The sequence below is a fragment of the Canis lupus genome, chromosome 10 (genome assembly GCF_003254725.2).
Source record: "Canis lupus dingo isolate Sandy chromosome 10, ASM325472v2, whole genome shotgun sequence".
NCBI lineage: Eukaryota > Metazoa > Chordata > Mammalia > Carnivora > Canidae > Canis > Canis lupus.
In genome coordinates, this window is record NC_064252.1 from 47,103,251 (window position 1) to 47,124,387 (window position 21,137).

The window sequence follows — 21,137 nt, forward strand, 5'->3', positions numbered from 1 at the left end:
ACTCAAGCCTCGGTCTCCTCCAGGGTAAAATGACAAAACCAGTGCCTTCTTCATAGAGTTGTTGTAAGGATGAGAGAGAGAAAATGATGTGCCCACCCCAGGGCCTGAAACAAAGTGTTCCTCAATAAATGTTGCTTAGTCTAAGAACTGTTATCCTTACCTTCTACAGCAGGAACAAAGGATAAAGGATTTTTTTTTTTTTCAAGATTTTATTTATTTACTCTGTGAGAGACAGAGTGAGGCACCCAGGCATCCCAGGATAAAGGATATTCTTTAATGCAATAAAATATAAAATCACTTCTATTTAAAAGAATTAATATCTTCCCATTTGAATGGTTTCTTTTTCCTGCTTTTTCCTGCATGAAAGTGCTGAGGAAGTTGGAGGGAGATAACAGTCTAGTCGCTGGCCTTCATGGGTAATATATTATGACAAAGTGATAATATGATCTATGTTTAAATTTTTTATACTTTTCAGAATACTCCAAATAAATGCATTGTGTATTTCCCTACAAATCAGAATGTTTTATGTTTATACTGTATCCGCTTATATATGAAATTGACAGAGTGCTTTGGAAATATTCTTTTTTTACTATTTCAAAACGATATGGGGAGTTTAAAATGAATGGCTCATCCAGGATACAAAAGCAAAGACCATGGATCTTATAGTTTATTTTTACACAAGATAAAGCCCCATAGTTAGTTCTGTTTAGTTAGCTGAGGGAAATCTCTTTCTTTAGGAACAGATCACATTTGAACAGGATCTAATCTGGTGTTATGTGTACAAATTTAGATGAAGTCAGATCACTGTAGGCCCCAGCAGGTCTAGAAGGTCCTAGAAGATCAGGATCTTCTAGGGAATGGGTTTAAGAATGGTTTCATGTCAGCTTTCAGCAAACCAGAAGATGAGAGCTTGGATTAGAGGAGCCCTTCTGGACTGCCAGGAGAATCATAAAGCTTGTTTAGCTTCTCGGACCAAGAAGAGAGTAGCCAAAGTTACAAAGCCCCGTCTTTCCATTTCACTTCCACTCTTCCCCATCCACCCCCCCAAAGGAGACAGTATGGGACTGCTTGAGAAGATTGCTAGATGCTCAGCAGTTTTCTTTTACCCCTTTAGTTGATCCTTTATAATTCAGTCAAGAAAGTGGATTCACTATTACAAGCAATCTAATAAAGTTAATAAAAATAGAAAAACATTGATGAGTAGGACCAGATTCAGTGGAGAGCTGTCAGGATGGTATGAGGCTTAAAAATATGATATATGAGAAGGAGTATAAAATTATGTTCTATTATCTAGAATGTGATAATGCTCTTTAAATATTCAAAGGACTGTCCCATGGAAAAGGGATTAGATATATTCTTTGCTCTCTTAAAGTCAAGAACAAGGAATCAGAGCAGAGTTTAGCTCAAAATAAGAACCATTTCAGATATTACCATTATCTGAAAATGGAATGGGTTACTTTTGGAGATTTTGAGTTCCTACTAAATTAATGCAAACAGAAGCTCTACAGCAATTTTTGGAGGATGTTTCAAGGCAATTGATGCAACAGATGGGGGGGTTGAGTCAGAAAACTTCTCACGTCCTCCCAGCCCTTCTATGAAATACTTTTGTGATAAGGTATTTTCCTTTCCACATAGGGAACATAAATAATAGTAAAATTGTGTTTTAAAAGTTCAATTAGTTTTTTATAGTTTTAAACTCCTTCAAAAGAAGTGTTAAAATTGTTTCAATTTTGAAAAGTCACTGTATTAAATTTTATATATTCACACGAGTCAAGATTTTGCCTGGGAGCCTGTTTTTTGTTTTTTTGTTTTTTTTTAAGATTGTATTTGTTTGTTTATTTATGAGAGACAGAGAGAGAGAGAGAGGCAGAGACACAGGCAGAGGGAGGAGCAGGCTCCATGTAGGAAACCCGACATGGGACTCAATCCCAGGTCTCCAGGATCAGGCCCTGGGGTGAAGGCAGCACTAAACCGCTGAGCCACCAGGGCTGCCCAATGGAGCCTGTTCTTAATTCAGAATGAACCTTATCCTGAAAATTGATTTCTTTGCCTTATAGAAGTACATTTCATTTTGGCTCAAGGTTGTTTTTCCTACTTTCATACATCTTAGCCATTCTGATTTGGCTGAGTAACTTTTGGTATTTCCAAAAAATCAAATCTAGTCTTAAAAGATTTGTAGGGTAACCACATGTCCTGATGTTCTCCTGGATGTCTCAGCTTAATTTCTTATTTATTGATAGTACCCACCCCCTTTCATTCTCTGAAGTGTTCTGGTTCTGGTCACCCTTGTTATATACCACTTCTGAGAATGTTCTTTGCAAGCTCAAAGGCAATTCTGAAGAGAAGTTAAAAGATCTTTTTAATGAGTATCACTATTGTCAGACCAGTCTGTAGCTTCCATGTTAGCTTTTTGGAAGACAGTAATATGCCCATGGATGGAAAAGTTATTTATGATATATACCTCCCATTTTCTACCAGCCAGACTGCATTTGGTACATAGTTATAATCCATATGTGGGTGTGGTGAACAAGTGCATAAACACAAGTCCCTTCGATACCGTGCACTCATGAAGTTAGAAGAACGAGTTGAAACAAATTTATTGAGATTTATTTTCCTTCAGATTTTTTGTCTGCTCAAACACAAGTGTGGGGCAAATAATAATTCTGTCCGCATTTTGTACTTGTTCAAAGCCATTTTTATTTTACCTGTTTCTATTTGGAAGCAGAGCATATAATTTATTCCCCTGATTTTATTTTTTTTAGTTTACCAGTAAATCAGAAGCTTTATTACTAAAAGTACGTGGAGTTATCAACCAGTTAGCATTTGGCATTGACAAAAGGTACTATTAAAATATATTTTGTGTATCTTTTTATCTTATTTTATTTTTGCCAATAATCTCAACTGATTATTGTTCTCATCTCATTATTTCTTCTAAGAAAGTATCCCCGGATGGCTATTCTTAGAGAAATAATTTCATATTATTTCCTGTTTCTTGTATTGCTTAAGTATTTCTCATTTCATAACAAAAATGTTACATAATAGAGACTAGAATAAAATAATGATACTGTTACACTTATTTCTCTGATTTCTTTGACTTCTCTCATTTTAGTAGCTTTCCCTATATTATCATTTTCTTATATTAATTAGAAATTGAATTGATAATTGTAGTATGTGTATTTTTTTTAACCTTCTACTTTTCTTGGCTTTCACTTAAGGTAATTTGGGTCTGTCACCTTTTTCCTTATAAAACTTTATTAATGACAGACTTTAATTTTTGAAACCACCTAAATATTCACTCATTCATTTGAGGGCAGTGCTCTTTCACCAATGGCTAGGTATAAAACTTGGTTCTTCTATTTACAGTAGAGCAGGATATTCGACTACTAAACTAAATTAGACTCTTTTCTTCTTATCCATGTAGCAAATCAATATGTGTGGATCAGAATAAACCACTGTTTATCACAGCAGGATTGGATTCTTTAAGTCAAATAGGTGGGTGAACTTATTAAGATTGTTCAATCTTTTTTTAATTGCTTATTGATTTTATCCTACCCCATGTTCACTTCATCTCCAACATACCACCATTTCTGATTTCATTATCATCACTGTTATTTCTCATGTATTTATTTGTATACACAGTATTGATGCAACATACATCACATTGACATATTTGTGATGGAAGGAATGTCGCCATATAAGAGACTGATTTCGGATTTCTGTTTTACTAAAAAATTTCCTTTCCCTCACTGATTTCCAGGTACTTTTAAATTTTAGCTCATTGGGTCTAGAAGAAAACCAGAAGCACAGAATAGTGAGGAAATTGAAAGCTATATATTATGGGCAGTGATGAAAAATAGAGATTCAAGTGATGGAATAAACTAAAAGACAATAGTTGTACTAATTATTTTATGCTTTAATTCTTCACTATGAAAATAGCTTGCTTCAGATATGAGATGTATTTCTTAAACTTATGGACATTTTAGGTTCATGAAGCAAAAAGAATTTTAAGAGTTTATATAATCAAGCTCCTTATCTTCCCACAGAAACTACTTTCCCTGTGGAGGTTTGGGCCTAGCAACTCTTTCTACTCAGGGGCTGACATAGTTTGGTTTTAACACTCTAGCAGATGGTAGCTTTTTATTTCCCATCCATCATTACCCTTACACACTAAAGTTGACTTCAAATATAGATCTTTGTAATTAGATTATAGACTGAACTGGAATGAAAATAGAGGTGGTTAATGAGTGATCACAAAGGCTGATTTTCCTAATTATTATTAATACCTAAATAAATACTTAAAATCTTAAAAAAAGGGGGGGGGGGCGATACCTGGGTGGCTCAGTGGTTAAGCGTCTGCCTTTGGCTCAGGTCATGATCCCAGGGTCCTGGGATCGAGTCCCACATCAGGCTCCCCGCAGGGAGCTTGACTCTCCCTCTGCCTATGTCTCTGATTCTCTCTCTGTGTCTCTCATGATTAAATAAATATTAAAACAATCTTTATAATTAATACTGACTTTTTTTTAGAAGATTTTATTTGTTTACTCATAGACACACAGAGAGGCAGAGACACAGGCAGAGGGAGAAGTAGGCTCCATGCAGGGAGCCCGATGTGGGACTCGATCCCGGGTCTCCAGGATCACACCCCAGGCTGCAGGCGGCGCCAAACCGCTGCGCCACCAGGGCTGCCCATGACTTACTTTCATTAGCAGTGAGAATCACTGTGTGTACCAATAGATAATGCCCCTATAAGTAGTTGGAGGTCAAAAAAGAAATGAGAATTACTAAATTTAAAAATCATGGAGCTTAGACCTCATCAAAATGAAAAACTTTTGTTCTTGAAAAGTCCATTTGAAAAGGATAAAAAGACATGCTACATTCTGAGAGAAAAGATTTTCAACTACATATCTGACAAAGGACTTATTATCTAGGGTATATAAAGAACTTAACAGTAAAAACAAAATGCAGTTAGAAAACAGGCAAAAGACATGAGCAGACATATCACCAAAGAGGATATACAAATGGCAAATAAGCACATGAAAATATATTTAATATCTTTATTAGGAAAACGCAAATTGAAACCACAATGTGCTCATAAGAATAGCTAACAAAAAATGATAACACCAAATGCTGGCAAGAATGGAGAAACTGGATATTCATACATGGCTGGTGGGAATATAGAATGATACAACCACTCTTCAAGACAGTTCAGTTTCTTACAAAACTAAACGTGTACCGACCATATGAGCTAGAAATTACATTACTTGGCATTTATCTCAGAAAAATTAAAACTTACGTTCACATAAAAATCCATACACAAATGTTCATGGTGGCTTCATTTGTAATAGTCCCAAACTAGCAACAACCAGATGTTATTTAAACCTGTGCTATCCATACCATAGCTTACTACTCTGCAATAAAAAGGAACAAGTTATTGATACAGTAACTTGCATGAATCACCAGAGAATCATACTGAATGAAAAAAAGCCAGTCAGTAAAGGTTATATACAATATGATACTACGTGTGCAAAAATTTTGTGATGAAAACATTTTAGAACTAGAGGAAAGATTAATGGTTGTAAGAAGTTAGAAACAGGATTGTAGGTGGGGAGATAAAGAGATTGGAGAAGGGGGTGGTGTGGGTATAAAAGGGCAACACAAGGGATGGCACTGTGTAGTATCTTGATTTTGGTAGTGGACACATTTATCTACAAAGATGACACAATTGTATAGAACTTAATACACACACACACATACACACAAATAAGGACAAGTAAAAAACTTGGGAAAACTGAAATTGATTGGTGATTTGTATCACTGTCTTTCACACCAAAGTGGTAAGGAGGTCCTGAAAGATCAACAGGGTAGATGCTAGAATAGAAAGAATGAGAAATCTAAGATTATAGACTGACAATTGCCAAGAAGTCAGCATTTTTTCAAATTTTCAAATTATACAATCAGTACACAAGACATTCTCATTATAAAATGTTAAAATAGTACATGTAAGGATCAAGTTTGATATGTATACTTCTGGATTATTTTCTATATATGTGAATGTGATATAGAAAAAACTACTTGTTAGGGATTCCTGGGTGGCTCAGCGGTTGAGCACCTGCCTTCAGCCCAGGACGTGATCCTGGAGTCCTGGGATTGAGTCCCACATCAGGCTCCCTGCATGGAGCCTGCTTCTCCCTCTGCCTGTGTCTGCCTCTCTCTCTCTGTCTCTCTCATAAATAAATAAAATCTTTAAAAAAGATAGAACATAATTCTATCATTCTATAGTTATCATTTTGAAAGTTTCTGTTTCTACTCAGTATGTCTTAGTGGTTTTTCCATATTAATGCAGTAGCTAGATCTATTTGGTATTTTGACTGCTGTGTGGTTAGAGCGTGAAAATGCAAAGTAACTTAGTTCACTATACCTTTATTGATGGACAGTTTAGCTTGGCCAATTTTTCACTTATACAAATGATGCTGCAGTGTGAAACCATTAACACTTGTATACAGGTGTTTCTAGGTTAAATACCAAAAACTAGGATTTCTGGGTAGTAGCATTTAACCTTTTTCCATATTTTCAGGGTAGGAAGTAGTGCCAAATCCCCCTCTGAATTAGTTGTCCCAATTTGCACTCTGGTGAGTAGCACCAATGAGCGTTTCCTTACAAACTCATAAACACACGAGAATATCAAACTAGGTATTTCAGTGGGTGGTGGTGTAATTATGGGGCAAGAGAATCACAACTGACTAACTGCTCTGTCTCCTCTTTCTCTGGTGCTAGAATCTGTGGCCTTGCTATACTGGGTTGGACTAAATTTTAATAGTGGCTATATTAAGGGAGAAGGGAAATGAGTGATCTAGGATTTGTATTTTTCTAAGTGCCATCCATTTTCTTGATAGTTTGTCAAGTTTTTTTATTTGTTTGTTTTGGGGTGGGGGTTAGCTTTTTTTTTTTTTTTTTCCAGTTTGTCAAGTTTTAACCAGTGCAGTCATTTGGTGTACAACTTCCCATTTTAGGATCTCCTCCTATTCCTGATAATGACATTGGAAAGCTTCATGCTCATTCACCAATGGATTTGTGGAAAAAAGTGTATGAAAGAGTCTTTCCACCAAAGGTAATACTTCTAATTCTTTTAAAGCAAGAATTTTTTGCATTATTCAACAGTTACTAGGAAATGTTCCAATGAGCCTATTATGACTTTTTTACTGGCATCTTCAAAAATCAAATATATGCCAAAAGTCTATTGTACAAGAGGCACTGTGAGGTTTAAAAGATGCTCCACTTTGAAATTCAGCTTCCAGACTGTTGGAGAAGTGAGAGACAGCTGCTGGAAGGAGAGGGCCTGGTGGAATTTGAAAGAGGTTCAGCAGTGACAGTAAAAGCTCAGAAGACCATAGAGAGCCTTGCTGAGGCCGACGGTAGTCACAGATGGTTGGGGGGGGCGGGGCATGAAATGACTTGAACTATAATTTCAGAGCACCAACACACTGAAGCATATCAAAGACCCTGCGAGAGACCCTCAGTATGCTGAAGGTGAAGTTGATGAAATGAGAATTCAGAAGGATCAGGTAATAATCCTCAACATTTATTTTATCTCCTCTTGAGTTTATCACAAAATACCTCCAGAGCCCCTTAGATTTTTCACTCTTTGTTTTTACTTTTAAATTATTGAAGGGGAGGGATCCCTGGGTGGCGCAGCAGTTTGGCGCCTGCCTTTGGCCCAGGGCGCGATCCTGGAGACCCGGGATTGAATCCCACGTTCGGGCTCCTGGTGCATGGAGCCTGCTTCTCCCTCTGCCTGTGTCTCTGCCTCTCTCTCTCTCTCTCTGTGACTATCATAAATAAATAAAAATTTTAAAAAAATTATTGAAGGGGAGCCTGGCTGGCTCCATTGGTAGAACATGCAGCTTCTGAGGTTGGGGTCATGAGTTTGAGCTCTATGGTGGGTACAGAGATTACTAAAAAATAAAATCTTAAAAAATAAAATAATTGAAATAGCATATCTTCACTATATAAAAAATTTGATGTTCATAAAGAAGGAATTCAAATCATTCCACCACCCAGAGATGACCTACTGTTCACATAGCCTCTTCGGGTTTTCCAGTTTACCTTATATTGAAGATGGGTAGTGATTCTTACCTTGCTGCTGGGGGGACACTTTCACAATATTCTTTTGTTTGTGGAATTATTTAAATGATTTCATTTTTTGTTAGAATATTCAGACATACTTAAACTTTTCTTGTACCAGGAAAATTCCGGACTACCCAGTCTGAAAGCACACAAAGACAGGATCTCTCAGGAAAGTAGTTAAGAATGGAGACTGTGTTCCATATATGCCCAGCTAGCACGAGGTGTGATATGAAATCTGATGTAAGAATGCAAAAGCTGGTAAATTCATCATGATCTGATACTTAGGTTTTCTCAGATCTCTAAAATGAGACATTGTGCAGAATCCAAACTTATATCAGCAAGCACTATAAATTGAATGCTCTGACAGCCTCTCAGATGGGATTTGTAGAGCTGTGTCACTTGGGCCATCACATTGTTGCAAGGGTAATCTGAACACAACTGTCCACAGGAGCACAGATTGGGGTATTTTTTTCAGCACTAGCCTTTCACCTTCAGGGGCCCCAGAATAAAAAAGCAAAACATCCTATTTAAACATAATCCAGGGATCCCTGGGTGGCACAGCGGTTTAGCGCCTGCCTTTGGCCCAGGGCGCGATCCTGGAGACCCGAGATCGAATCCCACGTCAGGCTCCCGGTGCATGGAGCCTGCTTCTCCCTCTGCCTATGTCTCTGCCTCTCTCTCTCTCTCTCTCTCTCTCTCTCTCTGTGACTATCATAAATAAATAAAAATTTTAAAAAAATAAAAAAATAAAAAAAATAAACATAATCCAGGGACACCTGGGTGGCTCAGTGGTTGAGCACCTGTCTTTGGCTCAGGGCGTAATCCCAGTCTGGAGATCGAGTTCCGCATCAGGCTCCCTGTGAGGAGCCTGCTTCTCCCTCTGCCTCTCTCTCTTGTCTCTCATGAATGAATAAATAAAATCTTTTAATAAATAAACATAATCCAGGAGAATTAAAAACTATGTCAGGAATATTTAGGGGGTTTTGTTGCTGTAGCAAAGTGAGAGACATGTTGTTGGAACAGTCAGATGGCCTCATACAACCTTTATTTATGTGCAGCTCAGCTAAAAATTAGTTGGAAGCCATCCCTGAATATTTACTGAGGAGTCAATGACTAACTGCCATTGTTAAGAGTATCTGTTTATATTGCATGGTGACCCCTTTTATTACACTTATATACACAGATATTATGAAAGGGCTGGAGTGTTTTTCAGCAAGACTTTTCACATTTAAATCCATCTTCCCTAACTGACCTAAAACTGTAGGAATTTGGAATGGAACTGGAAAGCAACCCCACAATACCTATCATTCTTTGCTATTAACACAGCCTATGAAAGAATTCATCTGGCATTACTTGAAAATCTAGCCAGTTGTCTACAGCTCTTTCTTCATTCACATTGCCTTTTTTTTTTTTTTAAGATTATGTGAGAGAGCAAGAGACAGAGCGTGAGCTGGGGGAGAGGGAGAAGCTTTCCTGCTGAGCAGGGAACCCAACTCAGGGCTCAACCCTGGGATCATGACCTGAGTCCAAGACAAATGCTTAACCAACTGAGCTATCCAGGTGCCCCTCTTTTTGATCTTTTAATATGATTATTGCCACATAACATTTTTCAGTGAAAGTAGCATTATAATCTTTAGATTGATTTTGTTTGCCATTTGGAACAAAATAATATTCATTTAAAAGAAATGTCTCACTCAGGGTTTTCCATAATTATGTAAGCTGTCCTTACTTAAAACCAACCTGTAAATGCTTAGGGAAGCTCATACTGTGTGCCATATGTCTACATGCCTTTAACCCAAATGCTTCTGATTCTTGTGCTTCTTGGGAGAACAGATGATGTCCTGTTTCATTAAGATATAATATAGTTGCATAGGAGTAGAGGGCTGGCCCTAAGCCTGTCTGAGACCACATGTGATCCTCCTATCTTCTCCATCCCCAAGCCCCATTATTAGTGGCTTAATCATCAGGGAAGAAACAAAAACAAAGTTTGGGGCCTTTAAGTTTTGCCAGTGAAATTAGAGCATGTCACTTCTAAGATGAAGAGGCTAACTCACAAGTTCCATTCTAAAGATGGACACTGGGATCCCTGGGTGGCGCAGCGGTTTGGCGCCTGCCTTTGGCCCAGGGCGCGATCCTGGAGACCCGGGATCGAATCCCACATCAGGCTCCCGGTGCATGGAGCCTGCTTCTCCCTCTGCCTGTGTCTCTGCCTCTCTCTCTCTGTGAGAGATTTATTACTATCATAAATAAATAAATAAAAAATTAAAAAAAATAAATAAAATAAAGATGGACACTTGGGTTGCTTCCATTTTTTTAAGATTTCTCACAGAGAGAGAGAGGCAGAGACACAGGCAGAGGGAGAAGCAGGCTCTGTACAGGGAGCCTGACATGGGACTTGATCTCAGGTCTCCAGGATCAGGCCCTGGGCTGAAGGTGACGCTAAACCACTGAGCCACCTCGGCTGCTCTGCTTCCATAATTTAAAAAGCCCTCTAGTTTTAAAGCATTCCTGATTTTAAGGGGACATATGTATAGAAAGCACTTGCTAAATCTTTCTACCTCTTTTCTATATTTTTATTGCCAAAGAAAACAACAACAAAAAAGTGGGTAAACAATATTTTTTTTTTTTTTGTAAACAATATTTTTAAGGTCTTCTTGGCCAACCATACATATCTATTTTGAATCCGTTTTCAAAAATCAACTTGTTCATACTCCCTAAACCTATAACTTAAAGACATACTCATTTACATGTTTAGGGGGAAAAGTTCTTACTGTCCTTTATTGAAGATGCTGTTTTAAACATCTTCAATCTTCAAGTGTTTTAAGACAGTGGACCATTTATGGTTGAAAACCTTAGAGGTTCTTAAGAGGCAAGGTGGAACCCTTTCTTAGTTTTACATTCATTTTTAAAATGGCTCTTTAGGGATGTCTGGGTGGTTGAGCCTCTGCCTTTGGCTTAGGGTGTGATCCTGCAGTCCCGGGATCAAGTCCCACATCCGGCTCCCTGCATGGAGCCTGCTCTTCCCTCTGCCTACATCTCTGCCTCTCTCTCTCTCTGTCTCTCATGAATAAATAAATAAAATCTTTAAAAATAAATAAAATGGCTCTTTAAAGCAACCACAAAGAATTGCAGTGTAAAGAAAATCCTCTTACTTGCTCTTCCTTTAGAGCGTCATCATATTATTTTGACTTCCTATGGCAGCAGTATTGAAGGTCTAGTGGACATGGTGAATTCTGTATAACACCACTAATTCTTTGTGACATGGCTGTGTGACCAGCCCTGTTCTTCTGTTCTCTGCAGAAGTAAGATAGATATCTTTAACAGAATGTCAAAACAATGTCCTCACCCTTATCATTGGTAATAACAATTCAGTGCTTCCAATTAAAGGCAAGAAAACTGATTACTGTATTCCTTATGAGTTAACAATCTTCAAAACCCTATGTGGTAGATGATTGGTGAACTGAATTAACTTCATTTTAAAAGAATAAACCAGGCTGCAAATTCTACCTTGGAATTATCATATAAAGACTCTTCAAAGTCTTTCTTCAGTTTTAAAACTTTTAACATTTAAACTTCAGTAATTTGAGTATAGGTATGAAAGAGACAATCTGCAATTTTTCTGAAAATGAGAATGGAATTTTCATCGCAACTATGAACTTCAATTATGTTAGCCAAAGGGCAGTGTTTGCCATATCTTGCAGAGTAACCACTTTCTGCTTATTTGAAATAATGTACTTTGTACAGTTACTGAGACACTGAACAATACGTAAGAAGAAAGGAGGCAATCCCCTTTGATGATCCCTTTGCATATCAATCGTCTAATGCAGGGTTCCACCCATACCAGAACTTATTTTATGAATTTTAGAAGTAACATATACTCATCACGGAAAAAAACCCTCATAAGATATAGAATAAAATAAAAAAAAATAGAAAGTAGAAGTATCCTGTCCTCTCCACCTGTTTGCTTTTTTCGTGTGGCACATACGACCACTGGTATTTTTGTTGGCTGCCCATGAAACCCTGTGTGAATGGGCTCTGACATCTTTAATAATGTCCTTCCTGGGAGATAGCTAAGTTGTTTCCATTTGTGTGCCAGTATACACAGTACAGTGACCCTCCTTTTATTTATATCCTTGCATTCTTCTCTATTATTCTGTGAGATTCATTTTAAAAGGCAGAATCACTGGGTCAAAAGAATATATACATTCTAAATATTGATAATTTGACAACATCAACCCAGTTTTGGCAAGACTTGAACAGAAAACAAAAGATCACTTTTAAATAAAATATGACAAATGCATTTATTTGAATAGTTTAAAGAATTTGTATGTATATATAGTATATAATTTCATCTTTATTAAGTGCATCTCTAAGTGTTGCTTAGGCTGTAGAAACTCTAAAGACTCTACATTTCTAGAAAATAAATCCTAGTAAGAATTTACAAGATAATTGTCAAGAAATTTTGCAAATGGTAATACCATAAAGGATGTGCTGTCATACCTAAAAAATGCTAAGGTGCCTAGTTTAATTTTTAAAGTTTTTTTCTTAATACATATTTTTGTTTTAGGAACTGGAACAATACAAAAGAAGTTCTTCCAAGTCTTGGAAACAAATTGAGCTTGATTCTTGAACCTAATTTGTATTTAGGTTCAAGTGTATTTATTTCTTCTTTCCCAAATACAAGTAAGTTTATAATTAGCATAATGGTAATAAATGAAGGAAGCAAAGATTTGTAATTTGTTAAAAGTGGCATTTCTTGTATTAAAGTGCAACTCCCTGGATAATTAGAAGTCTTTTAAAAGGGGGAAAAGTTGTATAATGACATGCAGTATTTTTTAAAATAAAAATTCTTCTACCTTTCTCTAATATGTTTAGTGTATACTCACTTCAGCACTTATAAGTTTCTGCTTTATTATGCTGTTTCAGGACTATGAAAAAGCAAGATCCTTTAGTAACAATTATGAATATGAGTTTAAACATTTCTATTAGACACATTCCTTCTCAAAGGAATTTTTTAGAATCGTGGTCATGTGCACAGGTGTCATCATTGACTGTAAAACACAGGCACAAGAAGCACCCGAAGAACCCATTTCAAATGAACACTCCTGGGCAGCCCAGGTGGCTCAGTGGTTTAGCGCCGCCTTCAGCCCAGGGCTGGATCCTGGAGACCCAGGATCAAGTCCCACGTCGGGCTCCCTGCATGGAGCCTGCTTCTCCCTCTGCCTGTGTCTCTGCCCCCTCTCTCCCTCTCTGTCATGAATAAATAAAATCTTTAAAAATAAAATAAAATGAATACTCCTGAGTTCCCACACCCAGAGACCCTGAATCAGCGGGTGTGGAATGGGGTACAGGCAGCTCTAATGATTCTCACATACTTATTTTCGGTAAAAGTTTTTGAAGAACAGGTAAATTTAAGGAGATATTCTATCAGAAAGCAGGCCAAAATTAATGAATTGGTAATATTGGAAGATCACTTCCAAAGGCTTTTAAAAAGCCTTCTCCATCTATGATTTGTATGCCTGCTAGCCAAGTTCAATCTGGAGTAAATATAATTATCACTACCAAGAAAGTCATTTATTCTGTGATCTTCCATTTCCACCATAAAATATGTTCACTGTAATAAACCATACACCCAGCTTCAAATAAGCACACTTACTAACCCCAAGAACACCAAAACTGATGAGTGGTATCTGAGTGGAGAGCAAACTCCCTGATAACTGCAATGAAATAAGACTTCATAAACTCTTAGCAGTGCATGTGGTTTCTAACACTCCTGACAACAGGATTCAACACGTTTCCAAAGAACCTCATTCTTAGGTGCAGACAGGCACCCTGCCCAAGTGCTGTGGAGAAAGAGCTCCCTTTAAATTAATAGTGAACAGTATCATCTCAGAAACATCCACTGACTTGGTGGGAAGAAACAGCCTATTCCACAATAGTAATAGAAATTTCTATTATATAATTTGATTGTCTTACACATCACTGTCCATTTTTGACTTGAGACATAGACTGTCACATGTTGAAAGTCATTGTGTTTTTCTAAGATGGTATCACTAACATTTAATAGCTTGAAGTCACGTGCTGTGTCAATTTTCCAAATGTTTCTGAGCTAGATGAAATTCATCTGCATATGAATAGTAGAAATGTTTCCACTTACAATGCACACCCATATCTTTAGTAAGTTGAAATCAGCGATTTCAAAAGAGGTTCCTGTGGGACTCTCTTTGAACTACTTTAATAGATTATCATCTGCAGAATTGTCTATAACTGATGTGACATATATAATCTGTAAGGCATTATGTAACTATTATACCATAATCATCAGTGTCAGAGACCTTTTATAAAAATTGACAATACTATTCTGGTAATTTGCCAATGTCTCCAGATCCTTAAATACTGTTCTAAGAAATAGAATTTTACTGTGGTTTCCTTAATGAAATGATCTTTTCTGCTACAGTGTGAGACATTTCAAATGCTATAATTTATCATTCTTTGCAAGTTAGGTCACAGCAACTGAACAAGTTCATGTACTCACTAAGATGTTCTCCCTCAGCATTACCATGGTAACATTGAGACAGGGTCTTTTCAGACTTGTACATGAATTACCTAAAGATCAACCAGAAAGATAATCAGTCATTTAGTACAGAACCCATTTTTAATCCTCTATATACATCATTTCATCCCTAAAATTATGTAATACAAGTATCTCTATTTGTATTTGTCAGCATCTTTTTCTCTTTATGATTCAAGAACCTGAATTCTGTGTGTGTAACCTGGTTCTTTCGATGTCAGTTGAACATTTTATCTTTATGGACTTCAAATAACCCCTCTTCTTTAGCATTAAAGATGTCATTTCTCAGTGCATACACTTTATCTAGTAACATTCACTTTTGATTTTGTAAGTAAACTAAGGGAAAAGTAGAAAAATAGCAAACTAATATTTAAAAACATTACCCGAGGTCTGTCTGGCATGCTGTGTTCTCAGTTCAGCCCATTCCTGAACGTTTTAACTCCCAAAAAAATCCCTGAGTATTCTGTATCAGGGGTCTTCATCATCCAGCATCTGTCCAACATCCTTTCAGTGTGATTGGGTAACGCAGACCCTCATGTAAACGTGTACAAATAAATGTGGATTTTTCAATGATGAAGCATTCCCACCCAGTTCTGCATGATGCTTTGCTTCACTTGAACCCACAACACTCTTTTCTGTTACTTACAGTCAGTAACCATTCAAATATCTTCTTCTCACCAAATCTTTTATTAAATGTAAGCATAATTTTGTTTGTAAACAATTTTTTTAAGATCTTTTAAATTTTTAGTCTACACCCAGTGTGGGGCTCGAACTCACAACCTCAAGATCAACAACTGCATGCTCCACTGACTGACCCAGGCGCCCCTGTAAGCATAATTTTTTAACTGACCTATTTTTCTGTGTCTAGAACAAAGAAAACAGTCACACTAGTCTCCCATAATTTTATGAAAGATTGTAAGTTATTACTATTTACATTTTTGGACTAGCCCACTCACAATTTCTAAATAGCCCATGTCCTACAAGTCAGACTATCATTCAAGGCCAGCATGGATCTGAGGGGGGCACAGATGGAGTTCAAGTGGTTAAAAGACTTAAGATGTACTATCAAGAAACATATGGCTTTCTTATTTCAGACATTCAAAGTAGTCATGCACAATTGGGCTTAAGTTCCATTTTTGTGGCAATGTTCTTTACTATCTGCTAATGAGATGATCCCTTATTTTAAAAACAACTATTCCTAGGATGACAAGAACTGGAATAAAGGCATACAATGTCAGAAAATTGGTTGTGAATCTGGATGTTGCACCCGGGCAGGTTCTCTCAATGAACTGAATTCCTTGAGTGAAGGCACACATTGGATTAGTTGTCACAGAACCATTTGAGCTGCCTGCCAGGAAAAGATGGACAGTGTCAGATATGGTGTGTCCCAGGTACTTTCATCAAGTATTTACCAACTGCCTGCTAAGTTCCTGTCATTATGAAAGATACAGGACATTTTAGAGAGCCCAGAACTCATTATTAGGTGAAGCAATAGTGTTCTGGGTCCTAGCTTCATTTTGAGATGGAAATGGATTTGTTTCCATTTGGGATGTAAATTCCTTACAACAGTACTGAAAAAATCATGATCACTATGATCACCTAGTACTGAATATCCTAAAGTTACTGCTATTACCACCTAAAACTACTTAAAACAACCATTAAATTCTGCCCTGTTCTTTAGTTGCCTTCACAGATTGGCCTGGGATTTCCATGGCCAGAAGGAACTGGTTATGCTCCCACTGCTTCTCATGGGCTTGCAGAACAGACTTTTGCCAAAAATGGCTTACTCAGCTATATACTACATACATTTTAGGGAACGAGAAGACACTGCAACCTGCTTCAACCTGTTCTCTTCGGAACGGATTCCAGGGGCGCCTAGGTGGCTCAGTCATTTAAGCAACTGACTCTTGGTTTTAGTTCAGGTCATGACCCCACAGACATGGGATGGAGCCCTGTGGGGGGCTCTACACCCAGTGTGCAGTCTGCTCCAGATTCTCGCTCTCCCTTTGCCGCTCTCCATTCATGTGCATGCGCTCTCTCTCCTTCCCTCAAATAAATAAATCTTAAAAACAGATTCCACCCAGAGTATACTAAAGTTTATCCTGGTGTACATTAGGTCTATCAATTTTTTAAATATTTTATTTTTTTAAGTACTCTCTATCCCCAGTGTGAGGTTCAAACTTGCAACCCCAAGATCAAGAGTCTAATGCTCTTCTGAGTGAGCCAGCCAAGTGCCCCAGGCCTACTGTTTTCTAAAAACATCAGAGTGACTTGAGCTGTTGGCCTTTGACGGGTAACTAACTTGACTTTTATTTTAAAAATCAGAGAAACTGTTAGACTTTTATTTCAAAACAAGGTTTTAAATCTATTATAAAACATAGCTTTTATTTAAAAAATACATTTCCCTCAGGGAATTGCTTCCTCAGAGTAACATGTAAAAATAATATTCTAAAACAGAGTACTTACCACAAGTGAAATTCTGTCCATAGAACTCATTGACTATAAGAATCTCAGAGCAGTATTTTTGGAATGTAAAATAACTGAAGATTTTAAAAGGAATGGACATTTCTTCTGTGTTTCTGAAGAAAAGAGAGAGCAGGCTAAAATTCAGTAGTCTCTGGTAACTGTCCTACCAAGTGAAAAGAAAAGCCGCCGCCTTTCTATGTTTCCCATTATTAATATAGTTTTTATCGCTCATTATAAAAATTGTGCTGTGAAAAACATCAAACAATACTGAGAAGTACAAAAATATACCACTGCCCAGAAATAACTGGTTAAAATTTTGGTGATACATGTAACGTGTGTATATGTATGTGTTTATAAAATTATACATAAGGGGAATCACACTCTTCATGCTCTTTTTTAACCTACTTTTTTTTCAACCAAACACATGTGTCAGACAGCCTTCCAAGTCAGTAAGCATAGCACTCCATCATTTTTAATTATAGCTCAGTGGTCCATTATAGTAGAAACCTTAACAATCCCCTGATGATGGATTGGTGTCTAATTTTTTTGATAAGCACCGATGATATAAACATGAAAGAAAATACACACCTAACACATCACTTTAGAGGAGGATATTTGTGATTAAATAGAGATTTGAAGGAGCTAGTTTGTGAAGTGAGAATTAACGATGATATAAGGGGAGAGGATGGAGAGAACAGCAGATGTTCATTGTGATGTTCAAAATGAACTCTGTTCCCTCTTCAGTCTCTTTTAGGAGAAACTTCATGCTGACCTTGTGGCTTCCTCTGTCCACTATATAATTTCTATCAATCAACAAATATGGATTAAATCTTTTTATTTGTGAGGCACTAGTTCTAAGTGCTTGAGGAATTCAAAGAAGTACCCTACCCCTAGAGAACTCGCAATGTAATTGGGGACAGAAAATATATATCCTTAAGACTAAAAAAAAAAACACAGTGGTAAACAATCTGTGCCAAGTATAATAATCCAGCACCACATGTCCATGACATTCTTGTACTTCGTATTTATGGTTTTTACCTATTCCCACGTGGCCTCCAAACCCCATGACTTTCAGTTATGGGCAATGTTCTAAGGAACAAAATTGAATCAGCCAATCGAGAGGCTAATTGGAAAGGACAGGATAGATGAACCTGGGGAGGAAGGAAGGAAGGAAGGAAGAGAGGAAAGACATTCTAGGAAGGAAGGATGGTATGAGCACAGGCATGTCAAGGACTGCATATGGGGCCAAATGAGCCAGAAGGGCTGAAACAGAGGATCTGAAGCAGTGGGAGCTGAGTTTGGAATGACAGGAACTTGCTGTTTCAGAGCCTTGTGGTGGGCTGACATTGAAAGACCATAAAATCAGTGTTTTAAGAAAACGCTGCACCAGCAACTAGAGGGATGGAATAAGGGCAGATTAGGAAAAGCAGAAAGGCAAAAAGGGAACTGTTTCAGCAGTAGTTCAAGTATAAAATGACAAAGGCCTGCAACAGGATGATGGCCATAACAGGCTGGCTGCCTAGCTGGCCAGAAGGTTCCTCTCTTAAGATAGGAACTATGTGACTTCATCTTGCAGTGCACCACACAGGGTGGAATACATGTAAAGGCTCCACATGTATTTGTGGTTTGGAAGCAAAGAAGAAACCCAACAGAAGTTGGTGATTGATCCGATGTGTAGGCAGTCCCAGGAGAGAAAGCAGTCATTCATTCACTCAATTCAGATATTTATTGCAAACCTATTTGGTTCAAGGGCTTGGGCCAGCCACTGAGAACTATAATGAATGAGGCACCGCTACTGTCCTCCAGAGGCTGCCATCCTTTGAAAGGAAAGCTGCAACAGAAGTGACATATAGTGGGATTTCAGAGAGAGCTAATCTAGCCAAGGAACAGCATGCAGGCATCTTTATGGGTGGCAAACGGACACAAACAGGTCTGTGAAAGACACAGGAGGATAATCAGGCTGTATCATAGAAATCTGGAGCATTTTAGAGAGGAAGGAACCATGTATCTAAATTTATTGATGTGGGGCAGCCCAGGTGGCTCAGGGGTTTAGCTCCTGCCTTCATCCCAGGGCATGACCCTGGAGACCTCGGACTGAGTCCCACGTCGAGCTCCCTGCATGGAGCCTGCTTCTTCCTCTGCCTGTGCCTCTGCCTCTCTCTCTGTCTCCCTGCATGGAGCCTGCTTCTCCCTCTGCCTGTGCCTCTGCCTCTCTCTCTGTCTCCTCTCTGTGTATTCTCATGAATAAATAATAAAATCTTAAAAAAAAAGAAACATGTTCTTTATAAAAAAAATATAAAAAAATAAATTTATTGATGTGGGACTGTCCACATTATATCGTTAAATGCATACTTCTTCACAATAGTGCAATCTCATTTTCATTAAATATAAAAGTCTAGCAAGATACACAACAAAATTTAACTGAAGGTTGTGATACTTAAGGTAACTTTTACTTTCTTCCTTATACAGTTCTGTATTGTGTACCTTTTTTCTCCAAAGAACTTGCATTTATTTTGTAAGCACAAAGCAGCTATTTCTGTTTGTGTTTAAAGGAAAAGGCAGCCAAAAATGCAAATATTGCAGGAAGGCAGTCAGGAAAGGTGATGACCTGAGGGAAGAATATGAACTTTATGACTAAGAGGTTGATGTGGCCCTTGAAGAGCAGTTTCTTTTTTAAAGATTTTATTTATTCATGAGAAACACACAGAGAGCCAGAGACAGAGGGAGAAGCAGGCTCCCTGTGAGGAGCCTGATGTGGAACTCAATCCCAGGACCCCGGGATCACAACCTGAGCCAAAGGCAGATGCTCAACCACTGAGCCACTCAGGTGCCCCGAGAGCAGAGTTTCAGTTCAGTGATGGAAGCAGAATCCAGATGAAGCCTTGGGATGTTGAGGTTTTGCAAAAAACCCAAGAGCCTTTGATAATGCTGGCCACTGCCTCTCTTTTCAAAACAATGAATCTCCTTTTTCTACAAACCAAATACACAAAATAGTGCCAGAGTGACTGGAGCAGGTAATAATTCAAATATTCAAGAGGAGATCCTGCCCAGTGTTGGGTCTATACCTTGCTGGCTTGATTGGCTACCCTTGGGGTGACTTGATTTGTGCATTTTTTATAGATGTTAACAATCACTTAACACAATGTAATAATGGCATTGTAATTTTGACTGATCAAAACCAGCTCACTTTGTAATTTTCGCCTTTATATAATTCAGTACAGCTTATGAAGTGCTTTCCTGTTGATTATTATCTCATTTGTTTCTCATGTTCCCTTGAGGCTGGTAGGGCCGAGATCATTAGCTCCATTTTATAAATGAAGAAGCAAATTTAGATAGAAAAGTGACTTGCCAATGGTCATGTGGCAGATAAATGGTAGAGGAAGTATCTGACTCCTGGGTCAGAGCTCTCTCCAGGGAGCCACGTGTGGCCTGGGAGTCTTCATAGTAGTTTGACTAGAAGTCAAGTCTGAAACATGGATTGCTCTAAGAGTTAAATAATTAAATATATAAATATATAAATGTAATTACATATAGTAGATGCTCTGAGCTTTTTTGTTTTTAAGTCAAAGAAATAGCCACCTTCACATTTCCTCAGGGACCCTTAGCATACTTAATAGACACTCACATCACCTGCCTGGGACCACCAGCACTCTTCTAAAATTCTCCACCCTTTCTGCTATTGCTTTTTTTAAATGTATGTATGTGGACATATATATTGTCTTATAAAATGATGCTTTATTATAGAAATTCATAAAAATAAGGGAAAATATAAGAAAAAGTTAAACTACATTATTACCCAGAAATAATTGCTGGTAACATTTAGTATGTATCCTTCTAGTCCTGATATTTTCTTGATCAGTCTTTTGTCATGCAAGCTCTTAATCTGACTGTTCTTACTTCCTAAAAGAAACCAGTAATTGAGAACCAGAACAGAGAGAGACTCCACAGTGCCAGAGCAGAAATGAATTAAATACAT

At 37.7% G+C, this 21,137-nt stretch overlaps 2 protein-coding genes across 11 annotated transcripts in view; one reads left to right on the top strand and one right to left on the bottom strand.

Annotated features, from left to right (window-relative positions):
* Positions 1-21,137, top strand: part of DYNC2LI1 (dynein cytoplasmic 2 light intermediate chain 1) — a 59,342-nt gene that overhangs the window by 25,679 nt on the left and 12,526 nt on the right. For 2 of the 6 annotated variants that reach the window (XM_025465336.3, XM_025465362.3), the window contains 5 exons: positions 2,763-2,839; positions 3,422-3,492; positions 7,011-7,108; positions 7,470-7,562; positions 12,692-12,990. In XM_025465336.3, coding sequence (XP_025321121.1) covers positions 2,763-2,839; positions 3,422-3,492; positions 7,011-7,108; positions 7,470-7,562; positions 12,692-12,754 — 402 coding nt within the window. In that variant the 3' untranslated portion in view covers positions 12,755-12,990. Of the gene's footprint in view, positions 1-2,762; positions 2,840-3,421; positions 3,493-7,010; positions 7,109-7,469; positions 7,563-8,242; positions 8,321-9,542; positions 9,685-12,691; positions 12,991-21,137 lie in introns of those variants that run through there. The other 4 variants (XM_049115491.1, XM_049115492.1, XR_007413598.1 and 1 more) reach the window with 3 other exon arrangements.
* ABCG5 (ATP binding cassette subfamily G member 5) overlaps positions 5,048-21,137 on the bottom strand; it is a 48,907-nt gene continuing 32,817 nt past the window's right edge. For 2 of the 5 annotated variants that reach the window (XM_035695913.2, XM_025465320.3), the window contains exons 13-14: positions 17,162-17,274; positions 15,362-16,043 (exon numbers count right to left, since the gene is read on the bottom strand). In XM_035695913.2, the coding sequence (XP_035551806.1) occupies positions 15,850-16,043; positions 17,162-17,274 (307 nt within the window). In that variant the 3' untranslated portion in view covers positions 15,362-15,849. Of the gene's footprint in view, positions 5,869-8,133; positions 8,264-11,258; positions 11,419-14,659; positions 14,731-15,361; positions 16,044-17,161; positions 17,275-21,137 lie in introns of those variants that run through there. The other 3 variants (XR_007413597.1, XR_007413596.1, XM_049115489.1) reach the window with 3 other exon arrangements.